The following is a 19665-nucleotide window of genomic DNA, read 5'->3' on the forward strand; positions in this document are numbered from 1 at the left end:
GAGTTTGAAATCCAGAGTAACCCAGACAACACCTGCCACACTGTCCTGGCTGCAAGATGGGAAAAGTGCAGAATCCCCTGGTGCCTCAGGCTCCCTAATCCCGGAGGAAAAATTCCAGGGCACAGGGGAAGCCCCAAGACTCACCATTGGATGTTTTCATCTGCCGTCGACGCCCCACACAGTCCAGCCCGATGGGAGTGCTCTGGGAGAAGGTGAAGGGCCGGAGGCGAGCAGACACAGCCTTGTAGGGTGGGACTTGGTGTGCAGGCACAGGAGGCCTGGCTGCTGGCTGTGAAAGGAAGTGAGAAGCTGTGAGAAGGTGCCAGGAAGTCTCAGCTCCTGCGAGCCACAAAACATTTCTGTGTTCTCGCCCTGAAGCCACTGACAGATGTGGAGTGTCTCTTCAAACCCCACTAGCAGCTGCAGCTGCCACCAAGCTCAGTGGCAATAGGCTGTTCTAAAGTTCTAACAGGCAGCCTCAAAGCTGGCTCTGTCACACTTCTTCCCACTTGTGAGAGACATGCCGGTGGGGAACCAGGAGAGAGAGAGGCCTCTGAGGGAGAGGAAGGCTGAGGCAGCAGCAGTGAAAGTACAGTGACCAGTGAGGATGCAAGGGCTGGACCACAGCGCATAGGCATGGTCACAGATCTCCAGGGACTTTGCTTTTATTTAAAAAGAATTTATGTGGGAGGGGGCGCTGGAGAGATGGCTCAGGAGTTAAGAGTACTGGCTGTTCTACCAGAGGACCTGGATTTAATTCCTAGCACCTAGGATGGCAGCTCACAACTATCTGTAACTCTAGTCCCAGGGATCTGACACCCTCACACAGACATACATGCAGGCAAAACACCAATGCACATAAAGTTAAAAAAAATAAATCATTAAAATATTTTTTATTTTACATAGTGTGTGCGTGCATGCGTGCTTTTGTGTGTGTGTGTGTGTGTGTGTGTGTGTGTGTGTGTGTGTGTGTGTGTGTTCATCCTATGAGTGGGCACTTGCAGAGGCCCAAAGAGGGTGTCTGATCCCCTGGTACTGCAGTTTTATAGGTGGATGTGAGCTGCTCACACACGTGTTTTATAAGAGGAGTAAGAACCATTAACCACTGAACTGTCTCCTCCTGTGTTTTAGGGGTGTACACCAGGGTCTCGCCTGTAAACCAGAATGGCCTCAATCTCAAAGTTCTCTGCCTCAGTTTCTTGAACTATAGAATTATAGGCACAAGCACTATGTCTGGACACAATACTATTTTGACGTTCAGAAACAACATGTGTTCTAAGTATCTCAGCCTTCCCTCACCTGTGACTTGTGTTTAGATACATTACAATTTGCTTTAGTTTAGTTAGGAATATTTCCAAAAATTGGAGCACCGTAAAACAAAAGGATCTTAAAGACCGTGTAGTATCTTTAACTTCAGTTTTGCTTGTGTCTTTTGCTTATTTCTGAGGCAAGGTCTCATAACCCACGCTGGTCTCCCTTGGCTGAATTACCTTGAATTCCTCACCCCCCTACTCCCCTCTCCCAAGAGCTGGGGTCACAGCTGTGTGCCACCACATTGGGCTTATAATTTGACTTGAAGAATTCAACTCAACTGAATTAATCAAGGGTTTTTGAGTGTTTGCTACAAGCAGGACATTGTGCCGAGCTTGGCAAGAAAAACTCTTTAACACACAGCTCAAGCCCAATATAGAATTTCTTTTTCCAGGGAATTTTACAGGTAGTTTAAGAAAGTACCTAGCATGCTTTCAATGTGGAACTGGGCATGTAAGTTATTATATAAACTGTTCTGGGACTGTATGAGCATGATCACAGTGTTAGTTGGCACAGGTAAGCAAGGAAGTTTGACTTTCTCCAAGACAGAGCCTTTATGTGAATATTCCATAACCTCAAAGTGCTCACTATGCACTTAACAGATACCTGCCAAATGTGCTGGGGGAAGGGGGTTGGTGTTTATGGTCAACCCAGGAACAGAACAAGGAAAGTGGTGTTCCTGCATGGTGGAGAGCTCACCCAGCATGTTCCAAGCCGGGGTCCATTCTAGGAATGATGGTGGGTGATGAATTACTGGGGACAGACATGATTTTAGAAGATAAGTTACCTCTTCTAGCACGGTCCTCTGCTTCGTTTTGGGGAATGAAGAGAAGGAACACAGGGCTTCCTGTGTGAAAACAAATGCTATCACTGAGCTGCATCCACCCCATCCCCTTCTCTTTCATCTCTACTTTCTTCCTATGTTTGCATTCTAACAACGGACCACTGTGTCTTTGGAAACTCACTCCCCTCAGGAAGTGAACCAGATAAAGCTAGGCTATGGTCCCCAGGCTCAGGTCTCTGGTTTTTCAGACAAATGGCAAGTCTGTGCTGTGAGCTGAGGTTCCAGGAAAGGAGATTAGAAAGCAGGCGATGAGAGAGCAGACTGTTAGTGTGGATCCAAGCAGGTTTCAGAGTCAGGAAGAAAAGGGCTGAGGAGGTTATGTCCTCCTCCAGAAGGAAAAGCAGTGTCCAGTTTAGTCTGCAGGGAGGACAAAGGCAGGGAGCTGAGCGTCTCTACTGGCCATGGTTGAAGAGACCAGCTCTTACTTGGACCAAGAGGTTCTCCACATCCTCTGCCTGGGTGTTGCCATAGAAGCTGACCCCTCCGATCACAGATATAGGTCGCCTTCTCCGGCCTCCCCTGGAACAGCCTGAGGAGGTGCATGGATCCTGGCTGGTGGTGGTCACACTTGCTGGGTGCATCCTGTCCACGCGGTCTTCATCTGGAGGGTCTGCAGCAACAGCATCTTCGGGAATGGACAAGCTTCTGCTGGCCAGCTGGCCATAGTCAGACAGCGGTCGTGGCCCGGTGCGCCTCCCGGAGCCCCACTTCCTCCTGGAGATTCGAGGTGCCTCATTCTGCTCCTCCTCCAGGGCTGAGCCCTGCCGCCAGTCATCCTCAGTCACCACCTTTGCAAATGAACAGGCTGAGTGAGCTCAGAGATCCAGGCAGGTGAGAACAGTGGGGCAGACGCCTGCTGCCCACTCCCACTCTGCAGGGCCACAGACATGGAGAACACAACTCACTGTGGATTGAACGAGCCGAATGTTATTCCAGACTGAATTAACTCTGCAGGTTAAGAGGTCTTTGGGGGGACCAGTGATGAGCTACAGTGAGACATTAAGAATGCCAGCAGGTCTACAATAGTAAAGTGAATATACAGCTAAGGCGGGTGTCCCCCAAATGTACTTCAGAGCAGGAGGTTAGCCACAGCAGCCAGAAGTGACTGTATAATCCGTTAAATGTGTCACAAGATCTCTACACCTTCTTTCAGTGTGGACGATACTGACACAGAGAGGGTGCAATGAGATTATATCCAGGGCTGAGAGGGCTCAACATTTGAGGACCCATAGCCTCTCACCCACAGCCTGCTGGCAGTGGCCTGAACTAGGTACGGTTCCTAGAACTATCAGACTAGACCCACTGCAGACTTGGATAAGACAAGGCTAACCTTGGCTCTCACACTGGATCAATTACACAATCCCATAGTCTATGACCCTCTGCAATCTCACTGCTTGGGAGATAGAGACAAGAAGACTGGATTCAAGCCAGCCTGGGCTATCTAAAGAAGACAAAGATTCCATGGCTCTAGGAGGCAACACTCTTTTGCTAGCAGTCCCGGGATCAAGCCTAGGGCTTTATGTGTGCTCAGCAAGCCCTCCATTAAGTACCACCAAGCTAGACGCTCACCACTTCTAATTCTTCAAATAAACTTTTCATCTTTGGGGGGGTGGAGCAGGAACTCTGCTATGTATCCCAGACTGGCTCTGACCTCTAACCTATTCCCCGCCATTCTTGTGTAAGCAGTGATGGACCACCAAGTCCACCCAGCTCATGAACATTTTCAAAAGCAATCGGGAGAACTCGCCCACTTCCACATCGTTGTGCAGACTCCCATATCCATCCCTGTCAGGGCTGGGGCTGGCTGAGTAAGCTCAGGCAAGTGACTGAAATGTCTGTTAGGTTAGGCAGGATAGACCTTAGCAGCTAGTCAGCTGACAGTTTACAAAGATGGCCACAGAGTAGCACACCCAGGGCTTGCCCTGCCTGGAAATAGGTACCTGTCTACTTTACAGATCCCAAAATCTGGATGCAGGAAGGGCTGGGCTGGTCCAGAGACTAGCAGTAGTTGTCTGCACCAGGCACAACAGCTACTCTGAGCCTGCTTCAAGTACCTAGCCCTGTACAGTGTGCGTGCGTGCGTGCGTGCGTGCGTGCGTGCGTGCGTGCGTGCGTGCGTGTTGAGGCAATCTTCCCACCCCATTCCCCCAAGTGCTGAGATTACAGGCAAGTGCTACCCATCTGGCTTGTCTCTATTCATGTTTTAAAAACACAAATCAAACAGGGTATGAAGCCACAAGTTGGGGGAGGATGCTGGGATATGCTGAGTAGGCAGAAAAGGCTTCACAGGAAGCCAGAGACAGCAGCAGAGCAGGCAGTGTGGGTGGCTGTCAAAGGCAGGTGGCCAAGGGATGACACAGTAACCCAAGGCAGTCTGGTGGCCCCACTCTGTCCATCAGAGAGCCTGGGCCAGAAGGAAGTTAAATGGTGGAGGCCCAGGAAGAGAAACTTCGTGCCAGGAACAACAGAGTCCTAAAATGAAGGCTTGTTTAATTTCCAGTCTGACATGTTTGAGTGTCCACTAAGATTATACCAGAGTTTAAGGCCAGTCTGAGTAACACAGTGAGACTCACAACTCAAAATGTAAAAAATAGAAAAAAAGATACAGTATATGTGTATCAAATTAAAGTAGTAGACCCCATCAACAACTCGTCGACCAAGAAAACCTGTACTAACACAGCAGCTGGAATGCTGGAGCAACCTTTTCTAATTTTGTGTGACGTGCACCCGTGCAAGTGTTAATTCTGTGCTGGCAGGATTCTGATATCGCCATATCTATGGCCCATCACGGGGTTTTCTATATGTAAATGCTCGTCTTTCCTCGCCCGCCTAGAACAGGTGATGTAGTGTATCTATAAGATATCAGAGGTTGTCTCGCTACTGATTGGTTGGTTATAATAAAGAGCTGAGGCCAACAGCTTGGGCAGGAAGGAGGGGTCAGAACTCCCATAGAGAGGAGGACGCAGGGCAAAGAAAGAGAAGTGGGAGATTCAAGAGTGGACATGGCAAAGGACAGAGCAGAGGAAGACATGGAGCTAGTCACATGGTGGGTTGTAGGCTAGACAGTCAGGTTAAGTTAGATGAGGTAGCTGGAAGACTGCCCAAGCTAAAGGCCTAAGGTTTAAAATATAATCGAAGTCTTCTGTTAGTAATACCACCGACACGTTCAAGAAAGTCACACTATACGGGAATGTAGAGACACTGCAATCAGCCTCTTCATTCTTACCTGGCCGTAACAGTCTCCCCCTACGAATTCCATGTCCTAAGGCCCTCTCCCAATCAAGTTTTCCTGGTTACTCTCCTGCCGGCCTATTTCTCGTAAAAGACTCATTCCCATTCAACTTCCTTCCCCTCCTACTTCAGATCCTCACCACCCACCAGAGGAATTTTTCTGTGAGCTCAGCGCACACCCAGGAGGAGATCTATATGTTTTTATCCTTCCTAACATCACCATGGGAAAAAAAGAGAAAAAAAATCATAAAGTTAACATCGTTTTCTGAATTTATGAAAATCGGATTATTATGGGGGACTGAAACAAATTACTAACTCAAATGACACAGGCAACTCAAATACATGGTAAGAATAAATCCACTTATATAATGTCACTTAAAAAGGGTCAGAGACAACTTGCTAGAAAAACAGAAGTGCGCAGAACAAAACCAGAGGCATAGAGTAGTCTACTCACAAACATTAAAAAACACAGTTGTCTTTTAAGTGGCTAGAAGCTGCTTTGTGCTTATGCAACATGCAGCTTGTATTTTCTTACCGATGCTAAAAATAAAGAAATATACCAGGAAGTGACCGGGGCTGGGCAAGGTAGGCACAGGCAAAGCAGCCCTGCAAGTGTTCCTGCTTTGTCCCTGTGCCAGCTACTGTCTGGATCCAGGCAGCAAGACTGAAATCCACCGTAACTGGACTTCAGTGTTTGCACAGTTCCCCCGAAGACACCAGAGGTGGCACCCTCTAAACGGCACCAAAACGGCCTAGCGGATCTCAACATCTAGTGATAAATTATCACATGAAGTGGAAACATTCATTTTAGGAGATGTGGCAGAGAAGCCCGAGCTTGAGTCCACATTCAAATGCTGGACTCAAAATAACAGGTCCCTTCCAAAGCCAATGTGGACTCGGCTACATACGGACGAACCCAGGCATGCCAGGCAAGGACTCATAGGTGTACTATTTTAAACTACATTTTTCTTTTATTTTAAGCAAAATTGTGCTTCTAAAATACTGTCCAGGTTCACTGCAAAGATTACCAGGCCTGTTCTTTTAAGTGTAAACACATACTCCAGCAAGCATCCTTCCCCTGCAGGCTGAGAACCTACCTGAGACCTAGCAATGGGCAGGGGCGGTCCACAGACGCACTGGAGGAACAGGCAGTTGACCACATCCATGCGTCCCAGAGTTCAGGTCTTCGAAAAGCTGTGATCAGGGCTCTACACGGTCATGCAGACCTCTGCCTGGTCCAGTCCAGCAGGCTCAACTCACGAGTCTCCAAGTCCCTGAAGCTAGAACCACCAAGTCACACCCAAGTCATAAACCTTTGTAAACAGACCTTGCACTGTGGGGACTGCCCTTTTAACTCCTGCTTTGCGTAACTATTCTAAAGTGGCTTTCCTGGTTAGTTAGTGAGCAGTATCTTCTTCCTAGACAGGACTTCTTTTTTTTTTTTTTTCAGCTCCAAAAATAAAAGACTACACAAACTAATATAAACTGCTTTCTTGAAACATTTCTGCAAAAGGAATTTCTACGAATTATTTAACTGGAGATTAAAAATAAACGCTTAAAGGAGCCTGGTATGATAGCGTCTCTACAGAAGCAGTAAGTGCGCACAGGGTTAGCTGGTGAGTGTCCCCATATGGATGGTCTAGCCACTCCGAGTACCTGCCAGTGTGCTTTGGAGAGTGATCACTTTTGAGTGGGCTGTCCCTGGATTAGGTGGGTTCTAAACCAGTGGCTGTTGACTTTATACCCTAAGGAAAATTTGGATACACACACAAAGGAAGCAGGCTACTCATGGATGGAATAGACACTGGTGCTGATTTATCTATCTGGATGCAGGGTTTTATGTAGCCCACGTCAGCTTCAGTCATGACCTGTAGCTGAAGGTGATCTTGAACTTTGATATTTCTGCCTCCACTTCCCAATTTGGGGGATTACATAGTGCTAGGCAGGTGTTCTAAGAACTGAGTTCTATCCCCAGACAGGGTGTGACACAGTAACAAGCCTGATGATTGTCACTTCTACCAGAGGCTGGAGAAGGGCGAGCCTCACAGAGACTGGATTCTACACACTGTGACTTTGGACTTGTGGCTTCCAGACTCGTGGGATGGTTGGTCGTTGTTGCAATCAACAAAAAGTTTGAAGCCAGCCTGAGCAACATGGCATTGATGTGCATTTGTGTGAGTTTTACATATATATCCTAGGATATTAAGGAGGAGCTCCTAAGATCGCCGATGAGTGGGTTTTTCAGAGTTCAAAGCAAGTGCAGAGACTGCAGTAGGACTTATGACCCACCAGGTACAGACAGGAAGACGGAGAAGACAAGGCCAACCTGGGCTACTCAGGAGGACCCCCCCAATACAACAAACTAATAAACTGTCTGATATTGTCTGATAAGAACAGCAGACGTAGGCAGATGGCATCTCTGTTACCCTGCCAGCCAGAAAGGAATCTCCAATCTGATCTTAACACAGGAAAAACTTAGAAAGAGAAAGTTGGCAACAAAAACATACAGGCTAAAACATTTCTTAGCCAGCAGCCAGAATTTCTCTTAGGAAAGAATACTGAAACTGACTCTTCTTATTTTAGGACTTCAGTCAAGGCTTATTATGACTTTTTAGCCCCAAATTAAACAAGCCACTAACTGAGAGAAAACTGTCAAAATACTATGACGCCGGGTCACATTAATGTGACTATCTTATATTCTTCTCAGTGCTGAGGGTCTGGCATGTGATAAACAAAGCACTCAAATACTAGTCTCTCATAAATGCTAGAGTGGTTAAGAGTTTATTAATAATGGGTACTAGGAAGTTTATTACTGCTACTCCTAACATTAATATGATACACTGGGGAAGGGCCATGGCTTTTGGATTGGCCTTTAATTTGGTTCCCCAGATTGGGAAGAGAAAATAGTAACTTCATTCAATGATCAAAATTTAACTCCCATCCATTTGCTGCAAAGTAAATAAATAACTTATTTTTTTTAAAAGATTCAAGGATGAAAAATTAAATATATCTTAGGCTAAGTCCAGTGCTGTGGGTCTGGAGTATTCAAAAGTGGTCCCAGTTAGTCCAGAGGCTGGGGTAGGAAGGACACCTGAATCCAGAGCTTGAGACCAGCCTGAGCAACATAGCAAATACTCTTCCCTTCTCCCCTCAAAAAGGATAGGTGTGATGTCAGGAGGATCGGGAGTTCAAGGACCCTGACCCACATAATGAAACAGATCATGAAAGAAACATGCAGTGGGAAAGACAACGGACACAGCGTGTCACCTCACTATGCTATGATTATTACACAGCATCCATGCACCAGATTAAAACACTTGCTTCATAAGTGTTGTGTACGTTTTGAGAGATGGGAATGAGGAACTGCTCTGGAAAGCAGCTCTGTGATTTTGATTCCCTTCCCCCTGCTGTTTTTTCATGAGGTTCTTTTTCTTTTTTTCTTTGTTAAAGAGATTTATTTATTTCATGTATGTGAGTACACTGTAGCTGTCTTCAGACACACCAGAAGAGGGCATCAGATCCCATTACAGATGGTTGTGAACCACCATGTGGTTGCTGGGAATTGAACTCAGGACCTCTGGAAGAGCAGTCTGTGCTCTTAACCACTGATTTATTTATTTATTTATTTATTTATTTATTTATTTATTTATTTATTTATTTATTTATTTTTTAAAGAAAGGAGGTCTCCTTTATGCTTCGGATTTGGCCTAGGACACATGGACTCAATCGATCCTCCTGCCTTGTCTTCCCAAGTTTGGGAACTACAGGTGCTCACCACAGGCCTTGCCCCTGGAGTTTTTAAGAGGCAAATCCTCTTTGATGACATTTCAGCAGAAACAAACTAGCTTAGATAAAAGTCACAGGAAGCCTGACAACCCTGTGCACACTGGCTTTCCTTTAGATTTCAGCTTTTAGAGAGAATCTTAGAAGTTTTTGTCCCCTAAGACAGGGTTTCACATGTAGCTCAGGCTGGCCTGGAACTATGTAGCCCAGGTTGGCCTCCCATGAGCCTGTGCCATTATGCCTAGACGTGTTGGTAAGTTCACAGAGCTCCATCTTGTCAGACCCTAAGGGTCCATCAGAATGCTATGAAACCTATCACATAAAAAGAGCAGAGTCTTTATGCGGAGTAGCAGGGAACAAGTTTCTCAGAGGAGATGGAAACAACTTCTGAAAAGACTGAGTTGGAAAATGACTCCATTATACAAGTAAGGGCTACTACACAAGGGCTCAAGGTCTGAATGTTTAATTTCATGTTTCTGCAGACAACCCTTTTCTTGTTTTCTCCCCTTTGGGGGGGGCACTGGTGTGTGTGCGAGTGTGCATGTGTGCGTGTGTGTGATAGAATGAAGAGCAGAGTCTTCATGCATAACACAGGCTATCCTGAAATGAGCCATCTTCTTGCCTCAGCCTGGAGTGCTGGAGTTAAAGACATGCGCTGCCAGGATGGGCTCCCTTTGCACTCTGGATTATTTTTCTCCCCCCAAAAGAGAAATAAAGGGGGAGCACAGGCAAAAGCCTCTCAGAAGAGCATGAACGTAAACTGGCACAAAGGAGCCTGCTGTAGCACCTGACCACAAGTTCCCTCCCTGGGACCTACACAGTGGAGGAGAGAACGGACTCCTCCCACGAGCTGTCCCTGAGCAGAGCAAGCATGCTGTGGTACTGAATAAACAAATGCAAACACCCTTTAAAGAAAGAAACCACATCCGAGGTAGATGTGATAAGTGTATACCTAGTAGTCCTAACACTCGGCAAGCTAGGGCAAGAGGACTGTGAGTTTGTGGCCGGCCTGAGTTACATAGAGGGGCTATCTCAGCATAGAGGGGCTAACCTCAGCAATCCTAGGAAGCTTGGCTGTGGGTGGAGCTCAGTGCAAGTGCTTGCTTAGTGCTCTCAGAGGCCTGGGTTCAATGTTCAGAACTGGGAGAGAGGGACCATGAAATTTTAGTGCTTCAGAAGGCATGACTAACAGTGAGACAGGACAGAGCAGGAACGATTCTCTGCAATCCTCTGTGGTGGCTAACAGTGTGTGTCCCTTTGATTGGGCTGGGCATCCTGGTAGTCAATAAAGCATTGCTTCTGGGTGTTGTTGTGCGGTGTTTCCAGTCGGCATGGGAGTCAATGGGTCAGGTAAAAAGATCCACACTCACCCTGACTAGATATAGGCCGACTCCACCTATTCCACAGAGAGCGCAGGAGTGGGGTACTCCTCACTGAGTAGGGCTATCAGTCTCGTATCTGGTGCTACTTTGGCTCATCACCCGGGACTGACAGCAGCTTTCGCATCTCTGCCCTGCTCTCAGGCCTTCAGACAGACTGAAGCACATCAACAGCCTGCTGGGTCTCTGTCCCGCCGCAGATGGAGGGACTCCGCCTCCATTCTGAAAGCACCCATTCCAGAGTACACTGCTTCTGTACCCCTGCTGGCTCTGCATCTCTCCAAAAATCTAATGCTTTTGCTCGTTTTATTTGGAAGTTTGAATACATAGCCCAAGCTGGCCTGGAACTTACAGACATCCTCTTACCTCTGTCTCACTAGTGTGTGTTCACAAATGCATAAAGTTGCAATCTACCTACTATCTAGCTAAAAAGTAAAAAAAAAAAAAAAAAAAACTAAATCGTGAGACCTGCTATGATTCATGTAAACACGGAGGACAATTTGCCATTGTTCCCTTAAAAAGCACAGCCCAGCATGGTGGCACGTGCCTTTAATCCCTGCACTAGGAAGGCAAAGGCAGGTGGATCTCTGTGAGTTCAAAGCCAACCTGATCTACCTATCAACGTTTAGCCAGCTTGGGCTACCCGGTGAAGCCTTGACTGAAAAACAAAACCAACCAACCAAAACAACAACAACAAAAAGAAAGAAAAAAGAAAAGAAAACCTACAGCACTGGCTGCTGGCCAGTGGCTAAGGCAATGAGCTACAACCGCACAGAGACATTAAAGCCTATGAGCAGGAGCCCCTCCTGGGCTGTGAGCGTACACTGACTGTAAAGAGGCCTGGGGGAGTGTGGGAGGCAACAGCCCCGAACTGGGCTATTACAGCAGTTGCTCATCTCCTGACAGTCATCAGGCTGTAAGCTTCCTATCATGTGGCTAAGTTAATCTTAAGATTTTCTGGAATCGCTACATTTCTCCCTCACATTCCCTTTTTCTTTTTAAATATGGATTTTTAAAACACCTATGTATGTATGTATGTATGTATGTATGTATGTATGTATGTATGTATGTATGTACATGATTGCTATGGCCAAAGAGTAGAAGTCAGAGGAGTAGTGGAAACTGGTTCTCTGCTTCCACCATGAGGGTTGGGGGAGTTAGAACCCAGGCTGTCAGGCTTGATGACATGTACCTGTACCTACTGAGCGTTCTCGACAGCCAACCAGCCTGCCTGCCTTCCTTCCCCTTATGGGGTCTTATACAGCCCAGCCTGGTCTTGAACTCACCATGTAGTAGCAGATCACCTCTCATGTGATGGAATCACAGACATGCACCTCCAGGCCTGGTTTATGGGTGCTGGGGATTGAACCCAGAGCTTCATACACACGCCCAGCTACATTTGTATAGATGTAACATCATCTTCCTGGCTGTAGGGATGGCTGTGTGACATAATGTCTAAGCCATCAAAACCTCCCAGAAGCAACACCTCAGGACTTGCCAGGTGCCTAAACTGTGCCAGGCTTTCCTGACCGTCCACTGAACGGCACAGAGGCAGTAGCATCAGAAGGCCCTGGAGTCATTCACTCAAGCTGAAAACTGACCCAAATTAACTGTTTCCCTGCTGGATGACTCCATGGCTCTGAGTGGGAGGGGCGCTCTATTTTAGCAGCAGGGTTCTTATAGTGCCAAAGAAGAAGCCTTCCTTTTGCATCCCAGGCCACGAAGTTTGTGACTTGTTTAATGGTGGCATCCAAAGGCAAAGTGCTTCTCATGTGGCAATAGCACAACTGATCCTGTCCCAGAAATATTCTCAATGACTCACTGAACATAGAAAGGCTAAAGGACTTTGCAGTCCATGCCCTCCTCCCCTACGTGCAGGTCTCATGACCTGTGGAATAGACTCAGGGGCGTGACAGCTCCTCCACAAGGCTGAACCAGTCAACCCTGACTCCACAGGTCCCCCCTTACACCTGCTCATTCTCTCCCTCGATGCCTACCGGGTGAAGTCCAAGTCCACAGCTCCAAGCCAGGTCCTTCTCAAATATATCTATACCTACTGACCAACCGTATCTTATGTCTCTCCACTCAAACAGCTGCACAAACGTTAGGTGCCATCTGCAGCTCCCCAAGCACAGCAGTTTAGTCGCCTGGCATCGTCACATGCAAGCAAGTCTCTGACAGACACAGTGATACACTGTGATACTTTGCTTACCTTCACAGCAGTCTGTGTGGAGGGACTGGTCAGCCTGGGCTAACCTCCCAGCAGCCTGTGTAAGGGACTGGTTAGTCCCAGGTTAGAGCCCTGCTCTGTAGCCCAGGCTGACCTCAAATTCGGTGATCTTTATAGCCTAGCTTTACAAATGTCACTATCGTTAACAGCTGGCACCTCATCCTCATTTTGAGCATAGTGGTGGCTTTGTAGTGAACAATGGCCCCGCATCACTGGCACACAGTAGGTGTTCACAGCCTGGCTATGTGACTAGCTCTTGGGGTTCTTCACCTTCTGGAATTTTATTCACTCGGGCTTAGTCTTCAGCTTCTGTCCACTGTGGCCTTGTCCTATCACCTGCAGGCTTTTTGATATTAACTGGCACCTTTCCTTCTGAATGTCTTCTCCAGAGTGCTGAGCCTGGCTTGTCTCTCTGTCACATTCCTGGCTCTTTGGTGTTCACCAGGTAACACCGATTCTCTGCTCAGAGACCAAGAGTGTGGTTGACCTGACCATAACTATTGCATCTTAACCTGGATTGCTGTACATTAAACCAAACAACACTGCTCCTCGTTCTTTACAATATCATGGATCTACATAACCCGGCTTGGCTACTACACCTCCCAGAACCCGCCTCCTTCCCGTCAAGTGTGGTCTTAGTTTATGTAAACTCAGGACTACCTTAAACCTCTGTGATTCTCTTGTCTCTACTCCTGGCAGAGAGGGGTGAGATTGCAGAACAGGTAACACCACACTGAGTTTATACAGTCCTCAGCATGGGAGGGAAGCACGCTTCCTCAGGACCTGTGAGCACAAGTGGTTGAGAGCCACACTCTTCTTTATACATTCCTCCTGTCTTTTGTGGGACTTACTCCATACCAGATATACATCTTGGTGTCACGTGTATGCCTTACCGGGCTTTACCCGACTTCATTCTCTTGCACCTGGGAGATTCAAAACATGCTGGGCTTGGTGCCATCCCGGAACAGAACACACCACTGTAAGGACATCCTGGGACCCAACTCCTAGAAGGACTGGGGTGGACACAGCAGAATGCTTGCCTTGTGCGATGGTTTGCATATGCTTGGCCAGGGAGTGGCACTATTTGAAGGTGTGGCTTTGTTGGAGGAAGTGTGTTACCGTGGGGGTGGGCTTAGAGATGCTCCTCCTAGCTGCCTGGGGATAATCAGTCTGTTCCTGGCTTCCTTTGGGTGAAGATGTAGAACTCGGCTCCTCCTGCACTAGGCCTGCCTGGATGCTGCCATGCTCCTGCCTTGATGATAATGGACTGAACCTCTGAACCTGTAAGCCAGCCCCGACTAAATGTTGTCCTTTATAAAACTTACATTGGTCATGGGGTCTATTCACAACAATAAGACCCTAAGACACCTTGTATGAATGGTTTGATCGCTGGTACTACATAGACAGGCACAGAGGTCCACACCTGTCATCTCAGCCCTTGGGAGGTGGAGGCAGGAGGGTCAGAAGGTCAAGGTTTTATGGTGAGTTCAAGGGCAGCCCATGATGAACAAGATTCTGTCTTATAATAAAATTAACGTGAGAGCAATCTAATTATTCAGAGACGTTTTCAACTGCTTGTAAAACTACAATGCAGTGTTACATATAGAAAGAGTTGAGGACTAGAGGCTGGAGAGATGGCTCAGTAGTTACGAGCACTGCCATGCAGAGGACCAGGGGACCCCAGTTAGAGTCCTAGCACCTTACGGCAACTCACAACCGTGTATCACTCCAGCTCCAGGAGACAGATCTAACATTCTCTTCTAATTCCTCTCATACCAGGCACATACATGGTACACAAGCACAGACAGACAGACAAAACACAAACTTAATAACACAAACTTAGTAATTTTGAAAATGTTAAGATGCTAGATAAACATAGTGTTTAACTCAAGTGTCTCTACTCTAGGGACAACTGAGATGCTAGAAGTTCAAAACTTCCTAGTTTGCCCAGATCCCTAACTGATGTTCTCTGAGGAGCAGAGCCAGAGTCCCACCAAACTAGAAGCGTTTACAAAAGAGTCACCTCAGTGTCTGGGATAGGCTCACCGCTGGTGCTCATTACTTAAAGCCAATAACTCTATATTACAGACAATATCCTGTTTAGAAATCCTGTAATAATTCTAAACTATGACTCCTGCACCTTTCTAGAAAATGAGGAACACTATTAACAGAAAACTTCCAAATAGCCTTTATCTTCCAAATGCAAGGATGGAATTCACAGCCTGGGAAGCACTAGCCAAGAACTCTACCACAGAGTAACACTACACTGGGTTACTAGGGTTTGAACTCTGCGTGCGGGCGAATGTGCGTCTTTTTGATACAGAACTTACTATGTAGCTCAGGCTGGTCTTGAACTCGAATCCTCCTGCCTCTGTATCCTAAGTGCTAGGGTTACAGATCTATGTGAGCACACTCAGCTTCTGAATAGCATTTTTAAAAGGAATAATTTTTAGGGTCATGCCCAGCCCAGCATGTTCTTTGCCAAGAATCACCACCAGGTGGCAGGACAAGGCCATGATTCGAAAATGACAGCAGCATTTCGTCCTTTTCATAATCATCTGGTTAAGATGTTAAAAATTTCCCCCAAATTATTCTGTGTTTTGTTTTGCTTTGATACAGAATTCCATGTAGCCAAGCATGTATCTGATGATTACCTTAAACTTTTCATCCTCCTGTCTCTCCCCCTCGAAACAGGGTTCATACAGTCCCTGAGCCCACACTCAGGGAAGGAAGCACTCTTCAGGCTCGGGATCTTACCTTTAACGTACAGAACCTGTGGGACTTAGAAAGATCCTTTACTTTGTAATGGGGCATAAACATGGGGGCAGGACAGAGTGTCTGCTGGAGTGTATGTCTCACCAATGCTAGTTTGGATGGTCGATGTCTTCCAAAGTTCAAGATTAAAGTTCAGTCCCTAGGGTAAAAGTATTAGGGGGTGCCATGGACTCTCTGGGGGAGACCCCAGAGGAAGGTCCTTAGCTCACTTGGGGAATGTCTTTGATGGGGACCATGTGACCTTACCAAATCTCTCTCTGTCTCCAATCTTGAGATGTGATCTGTCACTCTGACATGGATTCCTGCCACGATAGGCTACCCTTGTCAGAGGGACAAACCGACAGGACTGTCCCAGTCTTTGATCTGAGTCAGTACAACCTTTAACAAAATAAAATTCTGTGTTGAGACAGCCATGCTATGTAACACAATGGTGCGGAATGCAGCTCTCCTGCCTCCAGCCCCAGGCAATGAGCTTACACATGTATTAATCATACCCAGCCAGCGGTCTGGGCATTTTACACTACGGATGCGAAACTGATGGAGCATGCTCAGAACTGAGTGAAACCTTTGGCCAATTAAAAAAAAAAAATCAGTCAGTAGAGTTGGAACGGCTTCTGTCTCCAGATGAGCCAATCATCGTCAATACTGGAAAGCTCTGACAGACAGACTGGGCCTGGACTCTGTAGCTGTGCGTCTGCTGACTCTGTATCCTGAAAGCTGGTTTGGATCTCTCTCAAGCACTCTAGCAATTCTACCCTCTCAGTCCTTTCCAGAAGGCTCTATGACCTAGCAGAGGCCAAAAATAGATATTTGCTAGCCATGGAAGTGTGGTACTCCAATAATCCCAGCACTCTGGAGTGTGACTGTGAGGGAGGGTAGCCTGGGCTACAGAGCCTCAGCTCAGTAACTTTATAACAGCAAGTCCACAGGCTGCCCTGGCTTCTGCTTGCAAACCCAACTGTGCAATCGTTTATCTGCCGGCCCTCTCCAGGGCCGAGTGGGAGGGGACATTTGCTAAGGAGCAATTTCCTATTGCAAGCACCAATTCACAGCTGTAACGAGGTCTAGAAATATGCGAAGAACATTCGCAACATGCACACGTGGATAAGCTTCTGTCTTTTAGCTATGTAAGGCGATATTACTGAATGTTCTTATAATGTGAGACTTGCACAGTGAAGTAAAACGGGCTGGCTGCTTGACAGGACGTGAAAAGAGCTCTGCTCTTGCAGCTCTGACAGCTACTCGCTGATTCGATCCACGAGCTGCTTGGAGCTCTGCCCTAAAAATAAGTACAATGGCCATCCTTAAAATCTCTTTGACGAAGCATCATCCTGGGCGTGACAGGTACTGAGTAGCACAGTTCTAATTCATTCCTAGGAATAAAAAGACTCCAGACATGTAATGTTCTCTAACACAAAGAACTGCATTTACAAGGAGTCTGTTGGGAAGGGTAACGGCAACGTTTAAAATACACAGATGATACAGGGGTAGTAAAATTCTTTCAAAATGTGAAAACGCTGAGAAACCCCAGTGGTCAACATTAATTCCCAGGACGCAGCAGCACATAGTAAATACTCAATAAATATTGTTTCCATGAATGGTGTGGCAAACACTACATCAACGAATAGTATTTCTTATCTTAGCCATCCAATTTTCAGTGGAATAAAGATTACCTTTTGGGATGGTGTGGTGCTGGGGCAGGGGGTGGTTACCCGGAACCTTGCACTTGCCAAGTAAACACCAGGCAGGGAGACACATCCAGAACCAGGCAAACTAAGCCAATAACATCCATCTCCACTAAAACTTAATATGACCAGTTGGCAGGGACAGAACCAGCCGTCTTTGGAAATGTCTGGGTGGATGGCAGAGCAATACTAGACAAGCACCCCTCCCACACTGTCACCCACTACAGGGACTCCACCTGGACCCTTACCTCCTCCTTCCTCTCTTCTGGATTGGTGGCTCCGTCAGGATTCGAGGGAAAAGAGCTCTCACTGTTGTCTCCCCCAACATCACCAGCAGCGGCGGGAACAGCATCCTGGAGGGACATGGGTCCTGCCTGCCTGTGCACGGCATCCTCCGACCGTTCTTCACTGTCCGCCGAACTGAGGGACAGTACACTTAGACTGCTGGGGCACTTGGTACTCCCTGGGCTCTGCGGGCTTTGGGGCTTGGGTGTGGTGGGCCTCAGAGGAGTGGGAAGCTGCACGGGGTCAAAGGGATGCTGGCTGCCAGTATGTGCCTCACCGGAGGCCTGGCTCAACCCTTCTGTGTCTGTGGGGATTGGTGAGGAGCTGCTGGCGTGAGGTCCGTCAGTTCCCAGGGGCTGAGCACTTTTACTTTCCAGGGGGAATACTGCAGTATCCACATCAAGGTGGGGTTCTGGAGCTGTGTAAGGAGCAGCAGTGCATGGTGCAGGGGCACAGGGTGAGGACAAAGTGCCGCCACTCCTGGCATCTGGCTCCACGCTGCTGCTGGTACGGCGCGAGTAGTCATCGTGTAGCTTGCTTCTTGGCGCAAGTAGTGGGTTCGCATCCCCCAGACCGGAACCAGGGCTAGGGGCTGCACTCCTGGGGGCCTCCCTCTTCCAGGCCGCTTCCTTGACGTTGCTCACCAGTCTTAGGACTCTGTCGAAGTCCTTGGCCCTAATGGGGCTCCTCCAGCGCCTGGTTCTTCTCTCTGAGCCACCCGGCTTCTCGGAGTCTGTGAAGAAGCTGCTCAGGGTCCTGGAGGGAACCTGCCTGTCTCCCTGCAGTTCCGTGAGGTTGGACGCAGACTTGCGCTTGAAGGAGCTCTTCAGGACGCTCAAGCTGTCGATGCTCTTGCTTCTGCGCGGCAGAGGCACGGCCCTGCTGGGCTCAGGGTCGCGCACTTGGATCTCACACACCGCGGGCTCTGGCACTGACTGCCGCCCCAGGTCCAGCAGGCTGATGCGGCCCAGGCCATAGGCCCTGCGGATGCTGCGCGAACGATGCGTGCTCCTCTGGAAGGCATCCTCCGTGTCCTCAGGGTCAGAGCAGTCAGACCCGGCCCCATCTCCCACAGGGCCCAAGGATGCACACCTGCCCAGGCCCTTTCCCAGGAGGGCAATGGTGCCATTGGGGGCAGCCCTTCCCTGGTCTCCTGATGACTCCTCCTTGGACACTTCCGCCCCCTCCCGGTTCTGAATTCCTTGAAGGACGGACGATTTCAATCTTTTAAAAGAGCCCATTTTACGGAAGGAGGCCAGGGCATTCCATGTGGAGGAATTCCCCACAACCACCACCGAGCGAGGTCTCTCAGAGTTGGAATTCATCCTCTTCCGACTACCAGAGAAGAGACGTACCAGCTTGGAAGGGCTGAGCCTGGCTTCCCCGGCTTCGGATTCACTGGAGCTGCTTTTGCAGCCTCCATTCTGACATGCTGAGGACGTCACCATTTTGGGGGCCTTCGGGTTGGAGGCTGAACAAGTGGCTGTAGCACCTTGCCCATGGCCATCCTGGGCTGTTGTCATGTTCTTAGCGTGGGCAGCCTGGTTCAAACCCCCATTCACGCTGGTAACCGGGGGTCCCAGCTCCAAACCTTCATCTCCAAGGACAGCAGCCTGGCTCTCACATCTGCTGTGTGCATCTGGATCCGTAGTCACAGCTACTGCCTGCAGCACAAAACAAAGCAGGCATTTAACCATTGTCCCCAAGGAGGCGCCTCGGTGGAGGCTGATCGTTCAAGCTAACAACTGCTAATAGAAGAAAACCGCAAGCTCCAGGACAAGGCTGATTCACTAAGAATTACTCTAAAATTTACTTTTCATCAAAGCAAGAATGGAAGGCTTGCAAATATATATTCCTAAAAGGAGAAACAAAAACAACAACAACAACAACAAAACACAGCTAGGGATGCACATTTAACACAACGAAGAAATCCTGAAATCCTGAGAAAACGCTAGAATGCAAATGGTGAGACCTTGTTCTTTGTGTGAATGGGGAAGGACCTTTTATTATCAAACATCAACCCCACAGCGACTTCCGAACATGCCTACTGAAACACCAGCCTGTGTGAGCAGGGAGCTCGGTGAGTGGACTCCAGGGAGTTCTGACATAGGCCAAGTGTCTAAGGAAAGCTATGAGAGAGCC

The 19665-nt window shown here is 48.0% G+C and overlaps 1 protein-coding gene across 1 annotated transcript in view; it reads right to left on the reverse strand.

The window, feature by feature from the left end:
• Window positions 1-19183, reverse strand: part of Spata13 (spermatogenesis associated 13) — a 71918-nt gene extending 52735 nt beyond the window's left edge. The window contains exons 1-3 of the mRNA XM_032917697.1: window positions 17487-19183; window positions 2581-2943; window positions 145-289 (exon numbers count right to left, since the gene is read on the reverse strand). Coding sequence (XP_032773588.1) covers window positions 145-289; window positions 2581-2943; window positions 17487-19046 — 2068 coding nt within the window. The 5' untranslated portion in view covers window positions 19047-19183. The remainder of the gene's footprint in view (window positions 1-144; window positions 290-2580; window positions 2944-17486) is intronic.
• Window positions 19184-19665: the final 482 nt, after the last annotated feature.

Source organism: Rattus rattus, chromosome 12 (assembly GCF_011064425.1).
Source record: "Rattus rattus isolate New Zealand chromosome 12, Rrattus_CSIRO_v1, whole genome shotgun sequence".
Lineage (NCBI taxonomy): Eukaryota > Metazoa > Chordata > Mammalia > Rodentia > Muridae > Rattus > Rattus rattus.